Source organism: Papilio machaon, chromosome 5 (genome assembly GCF_912999745.1).
Source record: "Papilio machaon chromosome 5, ilPapMach1.1, whole genome shotgun sequence".
Classification (NCBI taxonomy): domain Eukaryota; kingdom Metazoa; phylum Arthropoda; class Insecta; order Lepidoptera; family Papilionidae; genus Papilio; species Papilio machaon.
In genome coordinates this window covers 3,589,565-3,614,580 of record NC_059990.1, presented here as the reverse complement: position 1 = coordinate 3,614,580, position 25,016 = coordinate 3,589,565, and the positions used below count along the sequence as shown (strand labels likewise).

Here is a 25,016-nt window from a genome sequence, read left to right as displayed (position 1 = left end):
TCGTTTCGAAAAACTAATTTGTGCGTTGGAATATAAGACGGGATCACAATCAGTTTAAATCTAATTTAGCAGGTAATGTCTCATTAAAATTTTGTCCTTGTCGATCGTCTTTGAGTGGATTCAAATCATTCAAATTAAATTGGGTCAGAATCGTGACCAGAACGAGTTAACTAAATACCTTAATAACATTGTCATCGATTAAGCTATTGTCTTGTTACCGTTTCTTCGTTAAGATATTAATAGAATGGTTTGTCTTATAAATAAAATTATTGTCTTCTATCCGTTGACGACTGTGGTTTGTTTGTTATTTTATCAGTAATACAGTTTTTGGTTTACTTAATCCTAGTTTTCAATCACTATGTTAATTAGAAAAAAATCCAATCGTAAAATCGAATACAAACAGACGTATTAAAAACAAGTTAATTATAAATTACTATAAAATATACAGTGCAATGAAAGCAGTCGTGACTTGTGGCCGGTGACTTTTACTAAGCCACGGAAGGATTAACAATTCAGCGAGAGTTTAGCGTGCCGAATAACTGTACGAGATCCGCACCGACTTACTGCACCGCATTGAAATTTAATCACGAGCCACAACCAGAATTTCAACAATTAACATTTCATCAATAATACTCATTTATTTTAATAATGTTTTCACATATATTGGTTTTTTCTATCGATTATTAAAAAAAACTAAGAAACTGGTTCACAGTTTTGCTAATGAATACTGGTCATAATGAAAAAATGGTCATAATCTTTTAAAAACTCTAATTCGAATTAAAAAAAAAACTATATAGAAACAAAAAAATGTGATAACAAAGGAATGGACATGTCTAAGCTACCTTGTTCTATCTAAAATTAACAATCAGCTTGTGAGTAAAAACGGGTAACGCTGCGGCGGTATTGTGGCACGTAATAAATCAGACACATATCTCGAACTCATTTACCTAAGGGATGCAGCAGAGACCACTGGAACTTTGTCATAATTCTGTCTGGGCCTAAATTATTACTCTAAGCTGCGAAGTTAAACGGTTTAAAAATATTGAGAATACAGTTATTAAATAAGTACATGAAGAACTTAACATTTTAATGTGATATTAAGAATATTAACATAATTTTCTTTTTTATTAATCTTGCATTTATAACAGTGCATTTTTATTTAATCCTTAAATTCCATGCGAAAGATGTTTCTTTTGCGTGTGTTTAGTGAAACGGTCTAATCGAAGCAGACCAGGCCCGACCTCTGTCATGTCAAGATTAACATCACTCACACACCTGCGGCAGTGTTATGTAGATACCAAGTTGGTGCCCACTTCAATGAGATTTCATCTTTCGTCATCTAGCAACAATGTATTAAAAAATTGGAATTTATCGTGTTATTATTTTGAATCTTAAAATTTAAGATAACAAGTCTGATAGGTCACGTGTCTTTTAGATTCGATAGTACGAAGACGGGTTCATTCTAGGGCAAGGTACAACCAAACCTACGTCAGCGTAACAGCCCTATTCTGGCAAAAATTAAAGATTGAGTCTAACTGGATTCCACTTTCGAAACATACTCTTAAAATAAATAGAGACAAAACTAGTAATACATTTTTTAATACAAGTCATGCAATATTCGGTGAATTATATAAATAAAAGTTTTACGATAAGTTTATACTTTGAGCTCTGATAGGCGGCTGAAAGATTTACAAGTTGGCGAGTTTACGATCCATGTTGTTTTAGCAAAACTGTCTAAGTTGTTTTCTTAACTTTGAATTATATCGTGTAAGTTTTTTTTTTGCAAGAACGAAGCCTTATGTATTCGTACATACTTTGATTATTATTTTATCTATAGAATATTTATCGAGTAACAAAACCTAACCGATCCTGTTTTAAGTAAGAGGTCTACCGGTGCTGCATACTCTTACGCGGAACTGGTGTTCTAGTAAATGGAGTCGAACAAATTTTATAAGTATGATGTATCAACGAAAAAGCCTAAGCTCATTTGAATCATCTGTGTTCAACATTCAACATTCTGTGTGTCCTGTTGTCGTGATAGAAATAGCTGAGGGAATCTCAACCTAATTGGTCTTATGCGTATGTTTATGAGGCGATAGAAATATATTTCGAACAAATGAAATATTCATAGGAATTAAGTTTGGTGTTAGATACGTTGCTGAAAGATTTATTATTTGACGTGTAGAAAACATTCAAAGTTCGTGCCAGTTTCAGAATTATAGCTGTTATTTTATTGAACGTACGTCAAGAACTGTTCAAACTTTTGATTTTGAGCGTTGGTAAACTTGAAAACAAAGTGATAAATTATTTTCACGTAAAACACAGTTTTTGTAAGAATATATTTCGTTGTTTTATCGAATGACCCATTTTTATAACAATTTTTCCTTTGTCATATTTATGAAACAATGATCAGTTTATTAAAAATATTTCTATCGTCGCTATTGTCAAGATTCCAAGTGTTATTATATTTAATAATAATTTAGGGATTGATCTTAATCGTAAAATAAAGAAACCAATCTCTAACAATTTTCTTCTTCATTGTATTCATATTATTTATCAAAAATTAAGAATTATAACAATTGAATTTAAATTAGCAGCTACTTGAAGCGAGCACGTAAACATCATAAATATAACTTAACATTAACTCACACAGTTCGCAAATATAAATTAAAACTGAAAACCTAAATTTATTCAAACGCGAGATTGTTTTTAATTAGGATTACAGAAAAACAATCTGAGTAAGTAATTAATAACAAACTAAGTGCTATAGAAACAATAAATATTTAATAAAGGTTAAATATCCTTCGTCGATTGAGGGTAGGCAACGCATCTGCAATTGCGGATGCCTATGGGCAGCGGTCGCTTCGCCATTTCGGTGAATTCATGTGGCCGCTTGCTCGTTTGCCACCTTGTAATATAAAAAAAAATTAAAACTGTTACGTATTTAAATTTAAAAAAAAATGTCAATTATTTAGAATTTTGTGTCTTCTAATAATATTTCTAGTACTTAAATACTTGTTCTTTAGTATCCGGCTTAAATGAATTTAATTAATTAAAAGTACAGAAAATAAAAGTGTATTTTAGAACATTGGTTGTCTATATACCATCAAGCTGCAACGCATCAATAAGTTATTCGGTTTAACGGAACTGTAATTTGATCCAGTAATTGCTATTATCAAGCAAGATGCGACTAATAAATATTTATATACTTTTAGAAATCTGTCTCGGCGTCAAAACGTACAATTTATTATTAAAATGGAGAAACAATAGGAAAGAAGTTCATCACAATTTGTATGGAGGAACCTTGTAGTAAATCATTTTACAAAGTGCATTAAATATGTAAAATGTATGTTGCATTTGGTAAAATTGTAACCTGTAATTGTAATTGTAAACTAATATTATAAATGCGAATGTTTAGATGGATGAATGGATGGATGTATGGATGGACGTTTGTTTGAAGTAATATGTTACATTTAATGGCTGAAAGGATCATGATTAAATTTGGTACAGATATAAAATAGTCTGGAAGAACAAATAGACTACTTATTAAGTTTTTTTTTAAATTCCGCGCGGACGGAGTCAGGGGCACCAGCTAGTGAAATATATTCCTTAGTTTCTACATCTCACGGTAATGAGGGGAAAATGTAATCTGATTTATATGCGGGAGGTTTAGTAGTTTAGACACCTAGCTTGTGTCTTATACCTAACCTCTACGTCTTAAAGGAGAGTCAGAATAATATTCAAAGGCACGTCAGGTCCATTAAGCGTCGAGCTGCGAACTAGGTTTCATGTTTAACAAGACCAGATCTTAACTGTCAAGTATAAGAATATAATAAGCCTTAACATATTAAGGTACCGTAATGTTTTATTCAGATTATATCATTTTGGAAAATTTGAAATTTTTATTATATGATTTAAGTTAAGTTAATGTTCTGATGGAGTTTAACTTTTAAATTAGGTAAATTTATTACATAACTAATTCTAGAAACTAGGAATAATTTGGAAACAGATTAGTTTCTGCAATGATATCAAATTCGTTTAAAAACATTAAATAGTCGATTCAATGGTTCATGATTTTAAGGCTGTTTGAATACATTTTTATACATTTATTCATGGATTTAAATAACACACGTATACTTAGCAAAGTTTAAAACGAACGGTCAACTGGGTGCAGAGAAAGTGCAAATAAATTTACAATTCAGCGTATAAACTCAGCTGCGCTGGACAGATGCTAAAACTTCTAATGTTATGTTCTGCGACGAATTCAGACCTACTACGTGCGCCACACGCGAATGCAATATTCACCGCGTATGTTTTATGTTTCATTTAGTTTATTTAAAAAGACTTTACTTGGTTTTAGTATAAAACGAGACAGCATGGCTATTCCTATACGTCAGATATAAATTATTGAAGACAGAAGAAAAGAAACTCAGAATATTAACTAACATAATATGTGTGAATATCTAACGTGTGATAAACTTACAAATATTATAAATGCGAATGTTTAGATGGATGGATGGATGTTTGTTTGAAGGTATCTCCGGAACGGCTCAACGGTATTTATGAAATTCGGCACAGATGTAGACCATAGTCTGGAAGAATACATAAGCTACTTATTAAGTTATTATTTTAATTCCGCGCGGATATCAGCGGGCGACAGCTAGTCTTACTATAAATTATAAATATAATGTGTTTAATTTAATATTATAAAACCAACATATTTAAATTTTCATCTGCACATATCTTCTTAGGAATACATGTCCTTTGTCGTTGTTTCAAAGGCAAGTACATTTCCACTTCCTGAATAAAACGGTCAAGGAAAAGTCTATGCAACGCTCAACTCGCATCTTTGTACGATGCGATCTCAGCTCTAATGACGTCATTACACTTCCTTCGCACTTCTATAACATTATATCTATGTTAACAAACTTGTATTTTAGTATGTTTCGAGCTTACATTATTCGTTTAAACATAATTCGATAGTACAAATAATAAACTTTAGTTTTTCACTCAGAAATAACGTATCAGTTACTTCTTCCGTTAGACCATTTAGACTATTTGCCTTTTTTGAAAATATAGGAAAGAGTTCTTAAAATGTTAGTTTACAAAGTTAATTTATTACGAGAATTTTCAGAGTCAAATTCTTTTCTTAATTTGAAAACGTCGTAACACTGTAAACTGTATACATATTTAATTAAACGTTATTAGTGAAAGAAAAACATGTGTGTAGTGCGGACGGCGACCTCGATGCGGAAGTAGACGATGAAATTAACTATTCATCAGGCGAGCTGCACCGCTCATCCCCCTCGCCGCCCCGAGTATGAACCCCCAGTCGCCACTGACAACTCCTAGGCCTGGCTTGTGTACATTCTCATTTAATTAACACATCATACAACTGTAGTAAAATTATGATGAATTAAAAAAAAATCTAATTAACATTTTCTAGTTGATAACTGTGTAACTTATTCTTATTTTCAATGTAACTCAGTTAATTGCTGAAATAGATTTATACTAGAACAGTTAAAAGGAAAAGTAGTATAAATACTCTACTTATTGTTCATACCTTTCTAAATTTCAGGATTTATTTCAAACTAGCTGTCGCCTGCGACTCCGTCCGCGCGTCTTTAAAAAAACGTACTAAGTGTTTTTTCAGACTATGTTCTACATTTGTGCCAAATTTCATCAAGATCCGTTCAGCCTGTCCGGAGATACCTTCAAACTAACATCCATCCGTCCATCCATCTAAACATTCGCATTTATAATATTACTAGCGACCCGCCCCGGCTTCGCACGGGTGCAATGCAAAATATACCTACTACAGAATAAATGCACAATTTATTTAAGGTACTTAAATGGATAAGGATTAATGCTGTATTGTTTAAAATCACTTCGTAAAAGAATAAAAATGGTTATGCTGGGTTATCCCTAAGAGATAGACATATACCATCGCGGACTTTTTTGTTGAACTCTTTAAGGTGAACAATACTGTAGTACATTATTTTGGTCTATCTCGTAGGGTTCAGCCAGCGTTTGCGATATAAGCGCAAAAAAACGTGCTTATTTACGACATCACATTAGAAAACTTTAAATTTATCAGTGTTTCTCTACTATATTATGCATTTATTATACATACAAACCTTCCTTAAGAATCACTCTATCTATTAAAAAAAACCGCGTCAAAATCCGTTGCGTAGTTTTAAAGATCTAAGCATACATACGGACATACAGCGAAAGCGACTTTGTTTTATACTATGTATTGATTATGATAGATACCAAAAAAATACATTTTATCAATGAAAATTTCAAGAAGAAATAATTGTTCTTGTATGCGAATAGTTGAAGTTGCAAGTCCCAGTTCTCGCATAAGGTACGATGCAACTACTTTTGAGGAAGCCTGAATTATTATCAAACTTGTGCGCGCAGCACCAACGTACTTTGGTAGTTCATTATCATAAGCTATCGTCCACCTACAAAATTTATGAATTTAAAAACTCTTAATGAAATATCATACTTATATTATAAATGCGAACGTTTAGATGGATGGATGGATGGCTGAACGGATCTTGATAATATTTGGCACAGATGTAGAATATAGTCTGGAAGAACACATAGGCTACTTATTTTATTTTTTTAATGCTGCACGGATGGAGTCGCGGGCAACAACTAGTTTGTCTATATTTGCCAATTCATCCTGTCATTAAACATAAATAATTCCACAAAGTTCACCATTAAAAGTCGTCTTTCAATTAACTAGCTTGTAACACGTGTCATAGTTAAAAGTAAAATGAGCCTATTCTGTTGTTAACTGCAGATGAAAATACTTTTATAGCAAGTTCGTTGACCTTACTTCTGTTTTAGTGGTTTTTAAAACAACGCTTATTTTTGCAGGTAAATTATTTCACAATCTATTGGCAGGTACTGTTTTTTTTTTTTTGTTTTTATTGCAATAGTAATAGCAGGAACACATGGCTAGAGGAGTAGTTAGTGGAAAAACTGAATCTAGAGCCAGAAACTAGACTATAAAGTCTACTTAACATTAAAATTATAATAACGAAGAAATTGAAAACTCGCATCATTTTCATAGTTTTCAATTAAAAATGCATAAAAGTATTTGTTATAATTCTATTTAGTAAATGTTTTATGTTATATTTAAAATTGTAATCCGCTACCCAAAAAGTATGTTAATGATCGTTCGAGTTGGTATAGCTCTCTATCCTTTGATAATGACATGTTTCACGGCACAGTTAACAGGGCGACGACTTTACAAAGAATGTATTATTAAAATATTTCGACGTCTGCTTTTGCATACGGTAATTTTGTATTAGGTTGAAAGTACAAAGCATCATTATAAATAATAGGTATATATAATATATAAATAATAGGTAAAGTGAATTCGAGAACATATGATCATTCAGTACATGAAACACATTAAGAGACATTTGTCGTTGGAATAAAAAAATAACACACATTTGTTGACAAGACGTCGCTCAGAAAAAAACATCCTTAGCTAAATCAATATCTTTAAGACTTCCCGCCAATACACGAATTTATACTTCAATGTATAAAATAAAGCAACCTAGACACGCTTAGCGTTGCGCCAAAACAGTCTTCGTGCGGTGCCAAAGTCTACAACAGTGCCACGGTGGTTATAAAAGTAAACATCCCGTCCATAGGTCAGTGATTTCATGTTTACAATAACTCAAAATATTATATTTATTCATGTGTTTTGTGTTAGTTTACTATGGAAATTCTATTCACAACTGTCTTCTCGGTAAGTTTACAAAATGTTATATTAATTTTCAGTGTTTGATTTATAAATAATGATCTAGTGTTGTAATATAAATAGATGTAATACTCAGTAACATATTTAGATGTGTTGTTAATATAATTAAATATAACAACATTAGAACGATTACGATGAACGGCGCTTGGCACAACAATCCACGTCGGGTGCTACGTGTATAGAATATACAATACTAAAGCAATGCTACACCGAAATGTTGTAGCTTCAATGGTTGCTCGGAATCTCATTCTGTCTCACTGCACAACTGCACTATACACTGTACAGCTTGAAACATTGTTTGCATTGCCCTGTTAAATATATCGCTACTGAGATACAGAACATTAATGATTTCTAGTTTACATTAGCCTAATCTATTCAAATTGGATTTAGGACGATAAATGATATACGTACAATTGTATACGAGTGTAAATTTCGTTACTTCGTTTGTAAAGCTTGAAAGCATGTTATTGTTATGACAAATGTGATAAAAAACTTTAAGGTTTATAAAACCTTGTGCGCCCACGTGACTGGGAAAAGGCCAGGGAGATGTTGATGAAATGTAATACAAATTCTGGTATAAGGAAGCTACTTTGGCTTAAAGCTAAACATGACCCTGAATTTCCACTTCCGAAACACATGTTCAAAATTGTCATCCCTCGTATTATTTTTGCAGAATTCGTGCTACGACTGTTAATCCGTAAGACACTTATGTGTTAACTTCTATAATAATTGAAGTTAATTAGAATTATTATAAAACGATTTTTACTGTTTTACTTATACATTTTATTATTCGACATCTGACAATGAAATGTACATTCCTTTATTTTATTTAAACCTTCATTTAAGTCTACACTCCTCTAGAAGTTTTCCGAAGTTATCAAACTAGCACAAAACAATACTGTCATCAAAAACCTTGTTATAGAGTACTGATTAAAAGCTGTGCATTTATTTAGTTACAATTACAATTACCAATTTATTTAGTTACAAACAATTTACCATTGCAATTTGCCTTTTGAAAAATTTGTATTAATTTTAATATTTATAAATTTTAATAAAAACCATTTATTAAGAAAGAAATAATATGCTAATTCTATTTTTAATTTATAACATGTATTTTTATATTTGGGATAGGTAAAGAGTTTTGTAGGATGAATGCGGTGATAATGAAATTGGGTCTAAACAAGCTCTTCCTCTGTTGTCTTTGAACTGTTATTTCTACAGTATAACTGAAGTAGCTGTTTTGCTTCATGTTTTACGACAAATAAATGTCAACAATATTATTTATTTTTATAATCTATGACCTCTTAAAAAGCAATAAATTGAGTTTTTTCCAATATTATAATTTACAGAAATAAAGCACAAATTGTTAATCGCTATAACAAAAAGTATGTTAATGAATGAACATTTCACGTAGCCAAGCTTGTTCCCATTTAAATGCGACATGTTTTACGACATCGTTAATTAAAAAATAGCCGACTTCAAAAAAAAACAATCGCAAACAAAATGCACTCAAAAGTAACCTAAAAAAACCAATTTCAAACAAAATGCACTCAAAAGTAACATAAAAAAAATTTCAAACAAAATGCACTAAAAAGAAACAAAATAATGTCATGAAAACTCTCTAAACTCTAGTAGTTAGTAGTAGGGGCTCAGTTTTCCGCAACTCCACGACAAGCGCGTATTTTGCGTGTCTCTAAACTCTAAAGAAAGTTCTCTTCTTTCTTGTAACATGTCTATATTGTATAATTATTGTTATTTCGCAGTCGGTGTCGGCCGAAGTAAATAGGTGACATTTTATATTTGAGATGTATTAGACATACTTACGTTTATGTCCCTACTTAGGCCGAAACCGACTCCAAAATAACAATAATTATACAATATAGACATGTTACAAGAAAGAAGAGAACTTTCTTTAGAGTTTAGAGACACGCAAAATACGCGCTTGTCGTGGAGTTGCGGAAAACTGAGCCCCTACTACTAACTACTAGAGTTTAGAGAGTTTTCATGACATTATTTTGTTTCTTTTTAGTGCATTTTGTTTGAAATTTTTTTTATGTTACTTTTGAGTGCATTTTGTTTGAAATTGGTTTTTTTAGGTTACTTTTGAGTGCATTTTGTTTGCGATTGTTTTTTTTTGAAGTCGGCTATTTTTTTTTCTTAAAATTTTTGTTTTATTTCACAATTTTTAGTGAATTTGAAGTTCAATTACAAATTTCCTTAATACATATAAAGACATAAATAAGACAAATAAAGAAAAGGACTTTCCTATTTGATATGTGTGTACTTCAATTCAAAAACTAATTTAGAATGCAGCAGATAACCACTTATCCTTTAAACAATGAAATAATTATCAAAATCGGTATACAAATTGAAAATTACCGAACTAATACATCGTAGCGTGCCTTTAATTTTGTCCAGCCGCGCGCCGCACTAGCATTTTTCGAATGCGCGTAGTTTTTAATTATTTAATATCTCCCAAACTATTGATCAGAATTACATAGTTTAAAAGCTAATGTAGTCTGCATTTAATACTCTACCCATAAAACATATTTATTTGGATAAGGATTCATATCGAATATAATATAATAGCGCCGTAAGCTTACGACGCTGTTTTTCGTGTGCATTTTAATCGAAGTTTGTTCACAATAACATGGTTTTTGTGAGACATCCATAGATGATAGATATATGCCACCGAAGACTTTTATTTAGCAAATTTAAGGATCTATAATTACTCCATACATCATTTTTATGTAAGTCATATAGTGTGACCTACGTAAGCCCAGAAAGCAAAATTGTGCTTTTCGTGTAGCATTTTTCGTTTCCGCGTAATTTTATTCTTACGATATCTCCTAAACTATTAGACAGAATGATATAGTTTCAATTGCAAATATAATCTACATTAAATTCTCTTGATAATGAACATGTTTATTTACATAAGCGTTAATACTGAACTCGAATAATAGCGTCGGAAATAGGGCATGAATTTAATTGATGTTTCTGAAGAAAAAAATGGTTATTGCGAGAAAACTATAAAAGATAGATATATGCTATCGCTGACTTTTATTTAGCACATTTAAAGAGCTACAATTCGCCATACATCATTTTTATGTAGGTCCTATAGTTTAGCCTACGTAAGCGCTGAAAACAAAAATGTCCCTAATGTTCGCAACAAATTTTGAAGCTATATTCAAAATCTACTAGTCTTCTAGTTATTTAAAAAAAAAAACAAAAAAATGGGACCCACCTGCAAGCACTTCCTTTCGATTAAAATATTTTTCATCAAAATCGGACCACCAGGGGCGGAGTATCGCGGTAACACACATAAAAAAAAAAAAAAAAAAAAAAAATACAGTCGAATTGATAACCTCCTTCTTTTTGAAGTCGGCTAAAAAGGAAGACGACGATTTTAACTGCGTGCCGACTACAAAGAATTCATTATTAAAATACTTTTTAGCCGTCATTAGTCTGACTTATGTTGTGTTACATTTAGAACACTTTTTTTTATTAAAAATGTAGAGTTATTTGGTATAACAATTATTAAAAAAAAAAATATTTACGTCAGAATTTTTGTAAATAATGATAAAATATACGCATAGTTGACTTAGTTGGTTAGGTGATATTAATTGTGGTATCCATAAGATTTAAAATTGTAACCACCCTGTACAATATCCATCTAAAAACCTTTGTGGCGATGTTTAAAGTCAAAACGAGACACGAAACAAGTCGGACAAGTCACGTGTCAGCTAATAATTTAATTCATATCTTACGGGGACCCTCTTCAAATCGACCTTTATCAGGGCGACAGCTTGTCATCAACTAAAATATGTTACTGAATTAAGGCGGGTCGTTTACTGTAACAAATTATTGTTTTACTTTTGAACCAAACAATCCGTTACCATTACATCAGTATGTGTGATATATCAATACCAGTATAGATAAATTGTTGTAAATAACGTCTTCTTAGATTGAATAATATAAGTTTTATTGTATAACAATTAATTGACTCTAATTAAAGATCACGGCTTAACTCTCGTGTTTTCGATCTTGGTAACGACTAGGTTCAACCCCATCTGGGTTGCTTCTTCAGGGTGAGTGGATAACTGGCTTTATTGAAATTTTTAGTAAGTTAACAACTAATTTATTTAATGAAAATTGGAATTGATTGATAAACTCGAATTTATGAACTATTTATAGCGTGAAAATGTACGTCTTTCAAAATTAATTTCAACATCGGGGTTTCCAGTACTTTAATAATGAAGTAAGGAATGTGAAGCATAAGTCACGTGGGCACATTAACCCGCGACGAGATATGTGACGAGATAATACCTTGTTACGGGACTGCTGGAAATTTACCTTAAAGCCAAATATACTCTTCACTTTATTAATCTCAATAAATTTTGTCAAACATTGCTATACATTTTTCTTAACTGTCCCACTATAATATTGTATAAAAAAGTTGTATTTATTATTGATTTTAAGTAACCATGTCAAACCGCGTCATGATTTTTTCGACACCTTTCTTCGCGATTTTCCACGTACAGTTCGAATATGGTAATTAGAGAAATCTGGAGTAAATTATTATTATTAATACTACCTTACCTAATAAGGATGTTATTAATTATTGATTATTGTTACATTTGCTTAAAATTATATTAATGAACTAAATATTACATTGGTACTAAATATGTTTATGCACTTGAGTTTAAGGCAAAACGATTCGCGAAATACGTTTGGAAGCACTTGGAAAATTGAATAGTGTGAATCCGCTATCAATCTCAGTGGGAATGATTGACGCCGCGTGAACCAATTCTCTGTAGCACCTGGCGAAGCCTGACACATTGTAATTCCCCTGTTGTCGTCGTGCTGCGCTACGCCCTGTTAACAATTTATTGCCTTTAGTTTCATCTAATTGTTGATGTGCTTTTGTTACATTTCTCCCCGTGTTAACTCCATTAATACGTAATCCAATTTGTTTTTATATGAGTCCAGTAAAAAATAAGACCTTGTTATTTTTTATGGCAAACTGATGATATAAATCTATGAAAGAACATTTAATAGGTTGATAAAATATCGAAAAAATTTGACTTTTAAAGTTTGCATAATCTACTGTAATGAAGTTTCCGATAAGTTTCAGCTTTCATCCACTGTACATATACGTATCCATTTATCACTATTTTATCATGTTAACACTGAAATAAATTCGTTCTTGGAAGGATTCATTGAGGTTATTTAGCATCTCTACAGTGAAATCGTCTCCCTGTATTCACCAATTTATGATTGTATGCGGTGTACTTTGACATTAAGACAGGCGTGAGGAGTCATATGGCGCTCTGGCGCTGACGACGTAGGCTGTTACGACACTTGTGTAAATTTACCTTACCGCCCAATATACCCGTCCATAATTCTTAGGTAACGGTGTATTTCGTACAAATGTACAGTGCAATCAAAAATTTCAGAGTAAATGTTAACTTTATCGGCTGTTCTAAAAAGCTATCAGTTATGTTAAAAAAAACTACGAGTATCTAGTTACTGAATTCCCAATAAATTTCATAATATAGTAGTAAATATGCATATAGAGCATAAATATTATACTAGTGCCACTCATGAATAATTCTAAGAACAACATTTAATATGTATATGTTGCTGTATATACATAATTTGATAAAAGAGACCATATACAGGAAGTAACTTACAACACTCTGTACAAAGTACAATACATTTATTACTATTTTAGAAAAAAATTATACATATTCTAGGCCGTTTTGTCGCGTCGACCGCGGTCGAAGGATACATATTGAGATTACTCTCCTTTTAATGATTGTACTATGTTGAAACTCACATAAACAAATACAGGAGAACAAACAAGAACAAATGAGTATAGTTTAGTGAGAAACCGCGAAGGTACAACGAACAATTTGTGATCTTCGTGCCTTCGTTTAAATTGAATCCTTGCTTTTATATGCCAATATTTTCTAAAATTCATTAAAATCTATTGCAAACAAGTATAACTTATTATATTGTTATTATTTATTTCATGAAATGTACATAAAATATCAAAGAAAACCATAGCTCCGAATAGTGTTGTCACTTGATGTAATATTTCATGCTTACGTGAGACAAGTTGCTGGAAAAATAAGCGAGCAAATGTGTCACAGGCAGATAAAAAGTCTATTTAGAAAAGGTTTTACAACATACTATTAAATCTCTTTATAATGTAAATCGGTTTCTACCAATAATGAGAAAAATGTTTGTGGAAATATTAATAGTAATACGATATTTTGTTACATTTTTCTTATATAATGAGAATCATCCTAAACTATATCAGGTAAGTACTAAAAAAAATCTTTTCCTTAAACAAATAAGCTTATTAGAGTATATACGAGCTTTCTCGGGCTGAGGTATAAATAAATTTTAAATTCTGTTTGTAAGTCCGAGTCGCGTCGGACAAATGCTAAATTCCTCAATGTAGTTGCTGCATTGAATTCTAACTTCGCATACGTAAGCTACGAATAAGTTGCACTTTTAACTTTATATTGCTCTTACTGCAGTTCGTTATGTTAGAGAACGATTGATTTGATAATGCCATTTTAAATGTGGTTATTTAAATCACTATTATAAAGTAAAAAATATTATGACATACGTTGGAAGTTGAACATTGAACTAAATTAAATGAATAGAAAATTTTGCTATTTGAAAAATTTATTTTAAATTGGTTCCGTACTTTTAACTGACTTTATCCGGAACATATGTACTTCTTCTCTATCATTTCCTCTTAAAACGTTTTATGTAAAAATTTAATATATTAAAAGATAAATATTCTTGCAATTCTTAGTATCTTAAATAAACTTTGACTCGGTTCATAAACACGGTTAAATTTACACAAGCCGAGCAGTTGTGACAGCCCGAGAACTGACGCTTAACCTAATATTATGAAACGCTGAACATTATGTTTGTAAACTTGGCATTAAAACGCAAAAGTTTTGATATTTTATACTTTTAATTGATATTAACAAAATTTCTACATTATCTTCTTTAAATAATTAGATTTTAAATATAATTAACATTTGTATTCTTAAATATTGTCCGAATCCTTACATTTTTATTCAATGTAACGCTAATTTCTACTCTATATAAAAATCGTACAACATTTTAGTAGGTACTTGGTAACTTCTCTTCAAAGTTTTTCATAAGTTTTATTTAGAACTTATGTTTGTTAACTCAGAACTTTTTTTAGAATAGAAATAATACAAGATAACTTTAAATGGGTAGACATCAATTATTACAGCCGAAACATAAAAAAATGTTATTGAAAACTTTGTACAATTTCAGGTCACCTATCGGTTATTTCATAAAACACCTTTAGTAAACCTTACAACATAGTTTGCAAATTGACCCATAGATGGCGTTTATACTCATACACATATAAAACTAATAATAATATTGCAAAAAAATGTATAACTAGCTGTCGCCCGCGACTCTTTCCGCTCGGGAAAAACTTAATTAGCCTATGAGTTCTTTCAGTCTATATTCTACATCTGTGCCAAATTTTAGCAATATCCTTTTAGCCGATCCGAAGATATGATAACAAACATCGATCCATCCATCTAAATTTTCGTATTTATAATATTAATAAGATTATTTTATATTATTAATTTAGTATATAGTAAACAGCAGGTGCTAACTATACCAAGGAACTCTATCTGTTATCTCTTATCACTGCTGATAAAAATCGAATGATCTGCAATTATACTTTGTACCTTGCGGTTTTGGTACAATTTAAAATAGAAATAATAATATGAAAAAGGTCTATTACACACTTTATTCTATACTATTACTAAATATATGTGTTTTAATTTAAAGATAACAATCATATAATACATTAACAATAAAGATACGAATTTTCTTCTAAATTAATTGCCCAAAATGTTACAATAGATTATTGCGATAAGCCAAATATTTATAAAGACTAGTATCAGCGTGTAAAATGTTGCATATCGAGATAACAACATCTAGTGGAAAGATCTGCCTGACACGTGTCTACAGATAGTCTTTATTTGAATATACGGACGTTTACAGTTCTTTGAAACATATTGTTATTTTACGATAAACTAATATAAATTTTTCGTATATCAAAATGAAACATGCAAAGTTAAAAGTGATCGTGTTAAACTTGCATTTTAGTTTGAAGTGAACGAAATAATCATTATAATATGGGTAATTATTTTCATATACATAATTTGTAAGAAACGTACATTTCCTTATATATATAATCTACAAGCAAGGAGCAAGAACGTAAATGTTTAATAATTATTATTCGTAACATTTAAATTGGTTCATTTCACAGAATTACTAGCTGTCATCCTCAATTCTATCCGCTCGGAATTAAAAAAAAAACTTAATAAGTAGCCTATGTGTTCTTCCAGACTATGTTCTACATCTGTGCCAAATTTTATCGAGATCTGTAGAGCCATTCCGGAGATACCTACAAACAAACATCCATCCAACTAAACATTTGCATTTATAATATTAGTAAGATAATTATATTTATAAATCGTGCCATAAGTACGCAGTGCATTACTATATTGTAACAAAGTTATAAACAATATGTAAATTACTTTATCTCATCAAACAAAATACAAAAGAAATAAGTTTTCATGATCGATATCTAAAAAAATCTTGAATGAAAAACATGTACCGTAAATGTCTTTATTAATTTTGCCGCCTTTTTAAACTTTTTCTTTCTTTTCAGCTGTACGAAATCTGTAATTGAGTGAAGAATAACTCAACTGCTGATGTAGTAACACATCGCACTCTATACACTATTCTCATTAACTATTATTAAGAACCAGAAAAATGGAAAAACCAGATGAGAATGAACAAAAAATCGAATTCGAAAGGGTCCTCAACCAAGAGTTGGGTGAATTCGGACTATACCAATTTAGAAATATTTTATTAGTTCTGCTACCTGCTATTTTCTCTGGATTTATGGCGGGTGACTATATATTTACAGCCGGCAGGCTTCCTCATCGATGCGCAGTACCAATATGCGATGACAGGCAACAAGAATACGCACCAAATTGGATTCTAGACGTCATACCGGAAACTGCTACTGGTTTCGATGATTGCTCCAGATACGCGAACATAACACAGATTCCTGAATCAATTTTAAATGGCACTTGTCCAGCAAATCTATTTGATAGGAACAACATTATTAGTTGCGAGAGTTACGTATACGAAAGAACAAACACAGTTGTATATGATTTTGGATTAGAATGTCAGGAATGGCTCCGTGCTCTCTCCGGTACGTTAAATAGCATGGGTGCAATGATCGCTCTTCCTTTAGCAGGATTTATATCCGATGTATTTGGACGGAGAATGTCGGTGGTATTTTTTGGATTTAATGTAGCTCTCGTTGGCTGTGTTCGAGCTTTTTCAGTAAATTACGCAATGTATGCAACGCTACAGTTTATGCATACGGCTATCGGAGGAGGTTTATACAGCGCCGGTTACATATTAGCCACAGAAATTGTTGGCCCGAGATTCAGAATTTATACTAGTGCAACAATGTCTTCGACGTTCGCTCTCGGTCAAGCTTTGTTAGGATTGATCGCATCCGCTGTTCTAGAATGGCGAACATTATCTTTAGTTTTGTTTGCGCCTGTATTTTTACTTATATCTTATTACTGGATACTTATGGAGAGTCACAGGTGGCTGCTCAGTAAAAATAAAACGGATGAAGCTAAAGCTACGTTGTTGCGTGCCGCCAAGTTAAATAGAAAAGAAATACAAGAATCACATTTAAATTTTCTTCTAACAGCCATACCTAAACAAAATAAATCAAATACTGGCGAAAAAAACCTGGTATACCGTGTTCTAAAATCCCGTGTAATGTTGCGGCGATGTTGTACGACGCCTGTGTATTGGATTACAACCACATTTATTTATTACGGTCTTTCAATTAACGCTGTTAGTTTATCAGGAAATATGTATTTAAACTACATTTTAGTAAGTCTTATTGAAATTCCCGGCTACTGGACTGCGGTGCTTGTTTTGGACAGGGTAGGTCGTAAGGCAACTTTATTCAGTGGCTATCTGTTGTGCGGTATTTGCTGCTTTGCTTTTGCATTCACTCCAAAATCATTGTATGGTATATCACTATTTTTATATCTGCTGGGAAAATATTGCACAGGTGTAGTGTTCACATCACTGTATTTGTTTACTACTGAGTTATATCCTACGAGGCATCGGCACTCATTTTTGGGTTTTTCTTCAATGATGGGCAGGATAGGATCGATTGTCGCACCTCTTACGCCTCCTCTCATGGTGTACTGGTCCGGCATACCGTCCGTTTTGTTCGGTGGTATGGCCGTAATGACAGCTTTTCTGATATTAACCCAACCAGAAACACGGGGTAGAAAAATTCCCGACACGTTTGAAGAAGCAGAAAATATTAAATAATAGAATAAAACATGTATATATAAAGCCAATACTTATGATAGACATAGAAATCAAAATAAGCGATACTGTCTTTTTACTAATTTATACTATTACTAGCTGTCGTCCGCAACTCCGTCCGGACGGAATTAAAAAAAAAACTTAATAAGAATCCTATGTGTTCTTCCAGAATATGTTCTAAGCCTATGCCAAATTGCACCGAGATCCGTTGAGCCATTCTGAATCCATCCATACATGCAAACATTTGCATTTTTAATATTAGACTATTGCAGTGTAATTAATAAAAGTTTGTTAAGAATTTTGTTTTTTAATAACCCAGTTAAGTTTTTTTACTTCAAGAGTTCTACCTCGTTGTTATACTATTTTAATACAACACACTGCATATAAAATAGAAAACACAAGGACAGATTCATCATAATGTAAATTTATATTGGTGGTATGTTATTTAAAATAAATACAAATATATTTAAGAACATTTGGGTAAGATATTTAGAGTAAGTGTTCAAAATAAATTAGTTCATTTCCTCAGGGCGAAATTTAGTTGACGCTATTATTCCAATTGCCATTGGGAGTAAGAGCAGCTCATTGAGGAAATAAACCAATTTGAATTTACTACATACAAGCATAGCTTTAGTAGACATTGCTACTCTTTAGCAATAATGAACGATTTTTAACTGAATTGTCTGACTTCACTAAGTTGCAACCGTACACTGTTATGGCTATAGTGTGTCTATTTAAGGATGATTAGTTTGACAACTGACGCCTATGAAGTATCGAAATAATTTTGTATGAGGATTAATGTTGTACTTAATGGACGGTTGCCATAGTGTCGTACTGTACGTGCATAACTATCAAGCATCGATCTTGTAATAAAATTACTCAAACAAATAAGTACTACAATTTAGGTGTTTTATTACTTTTTGAATGTATTACAGGCTATTTATCGCACCGAAGTAAGTTATTGAAGTAACTTTTAATTATTCAGTTTATATTATATTTAATTTTAAGAAATTATTCCTAAGTAGGGTTGGCGACAGGCGGGCGGCCGGCCGTAAAAGCTTAAGCCAAAACTATAAGGTGTATAAAACCTTGCGTGCCAACCCAATGTGAGTAGGAAAAGGCCAGTTAGATGATGATGACAGACTTTTATCGCACCACTAACAAAAAAACATTAAATACTTTTTGTTTGTCAACACCTCAATTTTTGGTTTCATGTTTTATTTCTTTATGGACTTTTGAAGAATAAAGTAGGAATACGAAGAAACATTTTTTTTAAATTCAAAAACAATAATCACGCAATTTTCGATTGCAAATTCTAAGAAAACAAACATCGAAAATCGAAAAGATTCATAACCGATTTTATTCAACACATCTCTAGTGAATTGTCACTTTATATTTACTAGTTAAAAAACGAAGGTGTGAGCACTACAGGCATGAATCCTTTTTGCAAATTACCTCCTTACTAAAATATGCCTCATCTCTTTTGTCAGAAATGACAACCTTATACCGATTCTACTGCGCTACTTTATTTTGGAATTATAATTTTATAATCGTTTATTAATTATTTGTTTTTGTTTTCACAATGGAGTACGACATTATTAACACTACTAGTGGTAATGATATTATTGCTAGCACCTACGCAGATATTTATATTAAATATGATAAAAAAGTGAAGCCGAGAGTTGAAAAAACTGAACAAAAAGTCGAAGTCCGTAAGCAAAGCGACTCAGCTGAAGAAATATGGACATCTCCAAGCGATTTGCTTATCGGGATAATACAAATGAAACCGCCCTTTACTTCAAAAATTATTAAAAGCAAAACACACGAAGGTATTATCAATATTGGGGGTGATGTATTACAAAAAGAATACGAGGAATTTCTTCTTTCATTAAAAAAGTTATTGCATGAAAATGATGAGTGTTGGAAATTCGTTCTTATGAATGAAAAGGAAGAAATTAATAAAAAAGTAAAAATAAAATATCAAAATATATTTAAAACAAAAAGCACTTTAATGACGAAGGAAATAGAAAAATTTTATGAGAACACACTTAAGGAATTGGAAGAGCATGTAAAAAAAGAAGTCGAGACCGTTCTATCTAGCGTATATGCTAACATAATTAGTCACTTAAACAATCAAATACATTTGAAATTGCGTAAGGAAAGAAAAATATTAGAAGATTCCTTAAATAAAAAATATTTGAACGAAATAAAAAAAATCAAGCGGTATTATGCCCTTCTTTTAAGAAACGAACATGAAAGGTCAAATCAACTAACAAATTATGCACTCAGAGAACGTAATAATGCAGTTGACATGTTTTATAAGCAAATTATATGTGAAAGACTAACTAGTTCGATATATGTTCTGTGCACAGAAAGGAAAAAATGTAAAATTAAAAATATCATGTTAGAAAAGTATCATAACGCAGAAATACATGAAATTGTAGAAAAAATAAAACAAAAAAGGGATTTATTAAAGTCTCTTAAAGATAAAGATGTCTGTATTTTGGATATTAACAAAGATTGGGAAGAAAAAATTAAGAAAGTTTTACAATTGTTTCTAAAATTTATCAGTTTTGCTCTTAAGCTTTTACCAGAACAAACTACATTCTTACTTCAGTTAGAAGAACTAGTACAATTACAACTTGACGATATAAAGGAATCTGATAGATCTAAAAGCTCAATTTTAGTTGAGGATAGTAATGTTTTTAAATTTGAACAATCAGGTCCAAGTGATGAAATATGCACAAAGCAACCATTTGTCATTGAAGGAGACACCTCCGCTACACCTCCAATAGTTTATGGTAGCAGGGAAACTATACCTTCAGATGTGGATCTACCGTATTTCAGGTTACAAAGACAATTTATTTACGCAAAATGTCATGGATTCGAAGAGATTAAAAAATTTTTAGATTCCCAACGATGTAAATGTCGTACACCAGTAGAACCACAACCAGAAATGTCTCCAACAACTAGTAAAGTGCAATCTGTACAGTCAAGCACTAGTGAGAGCTCAGATGAATCTTTTCTGTTTGAAAATTTTCACCGGCTTCCTGATTGTCCGGTTCGAAAATGTGCCGATTCGACATTAGTAAATTATTTCCCTTATTTAAACTCCTACTTTGATTATTCGGAAGAAAATTTTAGAAGAGTAGAAGCAATTTTTGGTGTCCCGTCTCAGAAAGAACCAACAGAAAATTTGCTAGATGCAAAAGATATAGCTAATAGTGAGTTGCCATTTGCGGAAACCAAAGAAAAGTATCACAACATAGAGACACAGTGTTCCAGTGACGAAGATATAAGATATGATCCTCCATGCCCTTGCTTATATAATTTATTGAAAGAAAGTGCTGGTAATGAAGCGGTGAATAATTTTTTTTCAAAATCTGTAGGCGATACTTGTATAAAACGCCAAAAAATGTTAAAAGAAATAACAAAAAGGTATCCAAAATTGAAAAAAATATTCGCGGAACATGATATAGATTTGGAAACTTATGTGTAATTTCGATAAAACACCAATAGTACTTAGAAGTCACCTTTAAATTACCACTACTAATATATTAATATAGAAGTATAAATCTGATAAAATGATTATTTTAAATTGCTTTATCGTTTACAAAATGACACGTATCTGAAACTATAACTGGGACCAATCTGGAAACAATGTATGATAATGTGTATCCCATATTCCATGTTCGGTACAAACAGTAACGAAATTCTACAATGTCCCGTCTAATAACGCATAAACATGAAGAAAAAACAAGTTTCAAGTTCTAATGGCGACCACCTAGTTTTATTGTGCGGTAACAACAGTCTCCTGGGCAACAGCGAGTTTTATTAAATCAATAGATAGCGAAACATCCACTAATAGTTAGTCAAAAAATTATATGCGAATATTTAGGATTCAATTCAATTCACGTGTCTTTACGTGACTTTTTTGGAGTGTATAACATTGAGGTTTTCCATTTTGTTTGCTGTAACGTTAGACAAAGTTAAAAATCAAAATAAATAAATGAATTCAAGTCAAATTAATGTAAAATGTTCTAAATATGAAAAATCGGAAGCTATACGGCGTAATAAGATATATTGGAAAAATGTCATAGCAAAGTTGGATAAAGACAAAGATCAGGTAAGTTTTGCCAGTGTTATTTCAGTTTAGATAGAGCTCAGTTTAAATATTTTCTTGATCCATTATAAATTAAAAATTTTACTATTTCAGCTGAAAGCTTACGAATTAAAAGATCTGTCAAGAGAATTATCAAGCGACCTGTGTGAAAGAGTTTGCGCGATTCTCGATTATGAAATCGTTCAAGAATCAAACGACAAGATTGCAACTAAAACCCGTAAGGAGTACCCAGTTTTTGGGCCTAGCTATCAATGAATTTATTCCACGCTCATGTTAACCGTTTATATAAATTATTTACAGAACAACAAACTTCAAAAATTAGAAAAGAGCCATTATTTTCGAAACGAAAATCAATCATAATTGAACGAGACTTAGAATCAGATACCGATGTCGAAATTTGTAGCAGGTAAAATCAGTAAAATATAAGAAAGTGCTTATTTATAAATAAGGAACTGTTTAAGTACCCATTAAACGGTTGTGGGTTAATATCACGTCTATAATTGCAATTCTGCAAAATTTAAACAGCAAGTGAAAATATTATTGTATTTTTTTTTAATATCAAAAAGTGGCAAACAGCCACCTGTATTCGCCGAAATAGCGAGCAACCGTTATCCATTAACATCCGCAAATGCAGATACGTTGCCAACCTTTAATCAACTGATAAGGGGACGCACAGAAAGAGGATATTTCTCCGAACATTAAGACGACTAAAACATCGTATAATTAAAAGTCCTTTCATGAAAGATATATGTTTCGTTTCTACCTTACAGTGATGATGAACAGGATAGGACAAATATACATCGACAGTTCTTAGATAAACCAGAACGAGAACAAATAACTTGGAACACCAGGTTTCTTAGACCAGAAAGAGAAGAGGAAAAAAGCCTAATTAAACGCGCAAATGATCTCACGGAAAGGGTTTGTTGACATTATTTACAAAAAAAAACATAATTGGAGTAATAAATACAATTTTATGTGCTGCAATAACATAAATGATTCATATTTTTTACTAACTAGATTTCCGCGTAACAAATAACATTAAAAATTGTATAACTTAAAACAAAATTATAACTTTCGAAGCTTTAACTTTTAACTGATTTTTTTTACAGATAGCACAGGATTTTTGTGACTACATGAGGGCTTTAGGTGGCGACCAGCAATCACAACTCTTCACACCTAAGTCTATAAAAGAATTATTCCAAGTATGTATAATTTTAAGATGTGTGTTATTTAAGAGTACACAAGTAAGATAAATGTTATACTTTTCTATTTGGCAGGTAGAGTTTGACACACACGTTGCACGTAGTCTTCAAGTTGTACCAAAAGAAATGCCCACTGTCATCAACAAAATTGCAGAAGTTACAGGGAATATAGAGGTTTGTCATAAGTAATGTGGAATAAAGCTTGCAGACGTTGTTCAGAACTTTGAACTAAAAAACTTTATTCTTAATATTAAGAAGATTACAAACATAAAAAGTATTTGCTTTGTCTATCAACATTAAAACAAGGAAACCAGTTATTTTTCATAATATACCATTTTATTTATTTCCAGTTATCCCGCAATGCTGCGTTAGCCCGAGAAATAACTAAAGATATTAAAATAGAAAAGCGTCCAGATCGACTGACGGCTTTCGGACGAAGTCTACCTAGAAGGGAACAATGGCGAACACCGCAGAATGATACCAAGAACCAGTGGCGATCTGCTAAGCATGTTCCCAGAGATCTAGTCTCATTAAAAACTGTATGGGAAGGGATCACAAATATAAGGTAAATTTTATCAAATTTCAAAGGATTTTTTTCAATTACTGATTCTATGTCGACAAAGGGAACACCAATATTTTTTTCTCGTCTATAAAGAAGGGATAATACATGGATATACTTGAAATTGTTTAAAATGAATCATTGTTTTTTTTTCAACAGGAGCGTAAGAGAATACTGCCGTTGGATGATCCAACATCCGGAGCACAGAAGAGCGCCGTACTTGAACAGTCTGGGCATGTTCGACCCAGCTGTGCTCAATGCCAGGTTCACCATGGAGTTGCAACACCACGCATCTCCTACCACCCATAATAACGCTCCAGCGCCCATTGACCACCTACGTCGAAGATTATCACAACTAGCTGATACCAATTAGATGTCTAAACTTACTTTCCATTTCGATACTTTTATGTAAATAATATTATGATTTAATACAATATTCTTACAAAACCTTTTTATTTTATTTTCTAGTATTAATCTGGGCTAATAATTAAAGCGAAAACAGTTCCGTTGTAGACCATGATGAATACATGAACTAACTGTAATCTCATGAATACTGTAAATGTTCAAAAACACTAAAATATTTAAGGCGCCATCTATATTATATTTGCACTAACACCGCCTTTAACTTTGCTATGAGACAAGAATACGACAGAATGAATTTTATCATAGTTGACATAGCCCTTAATAGATGGCGTCTTTCATACTTTTTCCAAACAACTTTTTCAACAAGTTTTTCATTGAAAACGTGTTATAGAGTAATTTGTTTTTCCATTTCAAAATTAAAAGGGATATGAAACTGTAATTATAATTGGAAAAAATTGTTTACATAATTTTTAGTTCACTTATATCACACTAAACATACACTTTTTCTGAAAAAGTAAAGATATCAAAAAG

The 25,016-nt window shown here is 31.7% G+C and overlaps 3 protein-coding genes across 3 annotated transcripts; all 3 read left to right on the top strand.

The window, feature by feature from the left end:
- The first annotated feature begins 16,543 nt into the window (after window positions 1-16,543).
- On the top strand, window positions 16,544-18,377 carry LOC106708705 (organic cation transporter protein). The gene has a single exon (XM_014500246.2). It carries the CDS (start codon window positions 16,637-16,639, stop codon window positions 18,239-18,241), a length of 1,605 nt encoding a protein of 534 aa, XP_014355732.2. The 5' UTR covers window positions 16,544-16,636; the 3' UTR covers window positions 18,242-18,377.
- A 1,443-nt stretch (window positions 18,378-19,820) lies between these two features.
- LOC106708581 lies at window positions 19,821-21,751 on the top strand. Its single transcript, XM_014500119.2, has one exon. It carries the CDS (start codon window positions 19,821-19,823, stop codon window positions 21,735-21,737), a length of 1,917 nt encoding a protein of 638 aa, XP_014355605.2. The 3' UTR covers window positions 21,738-21,751.
- A 532-nt stretch (window positions 21,752-22,283) lies between these two features.
- Window positions 22,284-24,524, top strand: LOC106708813 (the record flags this gene model as incomplete). Its single annotated transcript, XM_014500368.2, has 8 exons — window positions 22,284-22,364; window positions 22,455-22,578; window positions 22,662-22,767; window positions 23,132-23,279; window positions 23,471-23,563; window positions 23,639-23,737; window positions 23,914-24,128; window positions 24,282-24,524. Coding segments are annotated over 8 exons (1,080 nt in total), but the record flags the coding sequence as incomplete, so codon positions are not given.
- Between the last annotated feature and the right edge of the window lie 492 nt (window positions 24,525-25,016).

Bases quoted from the DNA above. Each gene is read 5' to 3' on its own strand.
- LOC106708705 (XM_014500246.2), top strand. From the start codon at position 16,637: ATGGAAAAACCAGATGAGAATGAACAAAAAATCGAATTCGAAAGGGTC.
- LOC106708581 (XM_014500119.2), top strand. From the start codon at position 19,821: ATGGAGTACGACATTATTAACACTACTAGTGGTAATGATATTATTGCT.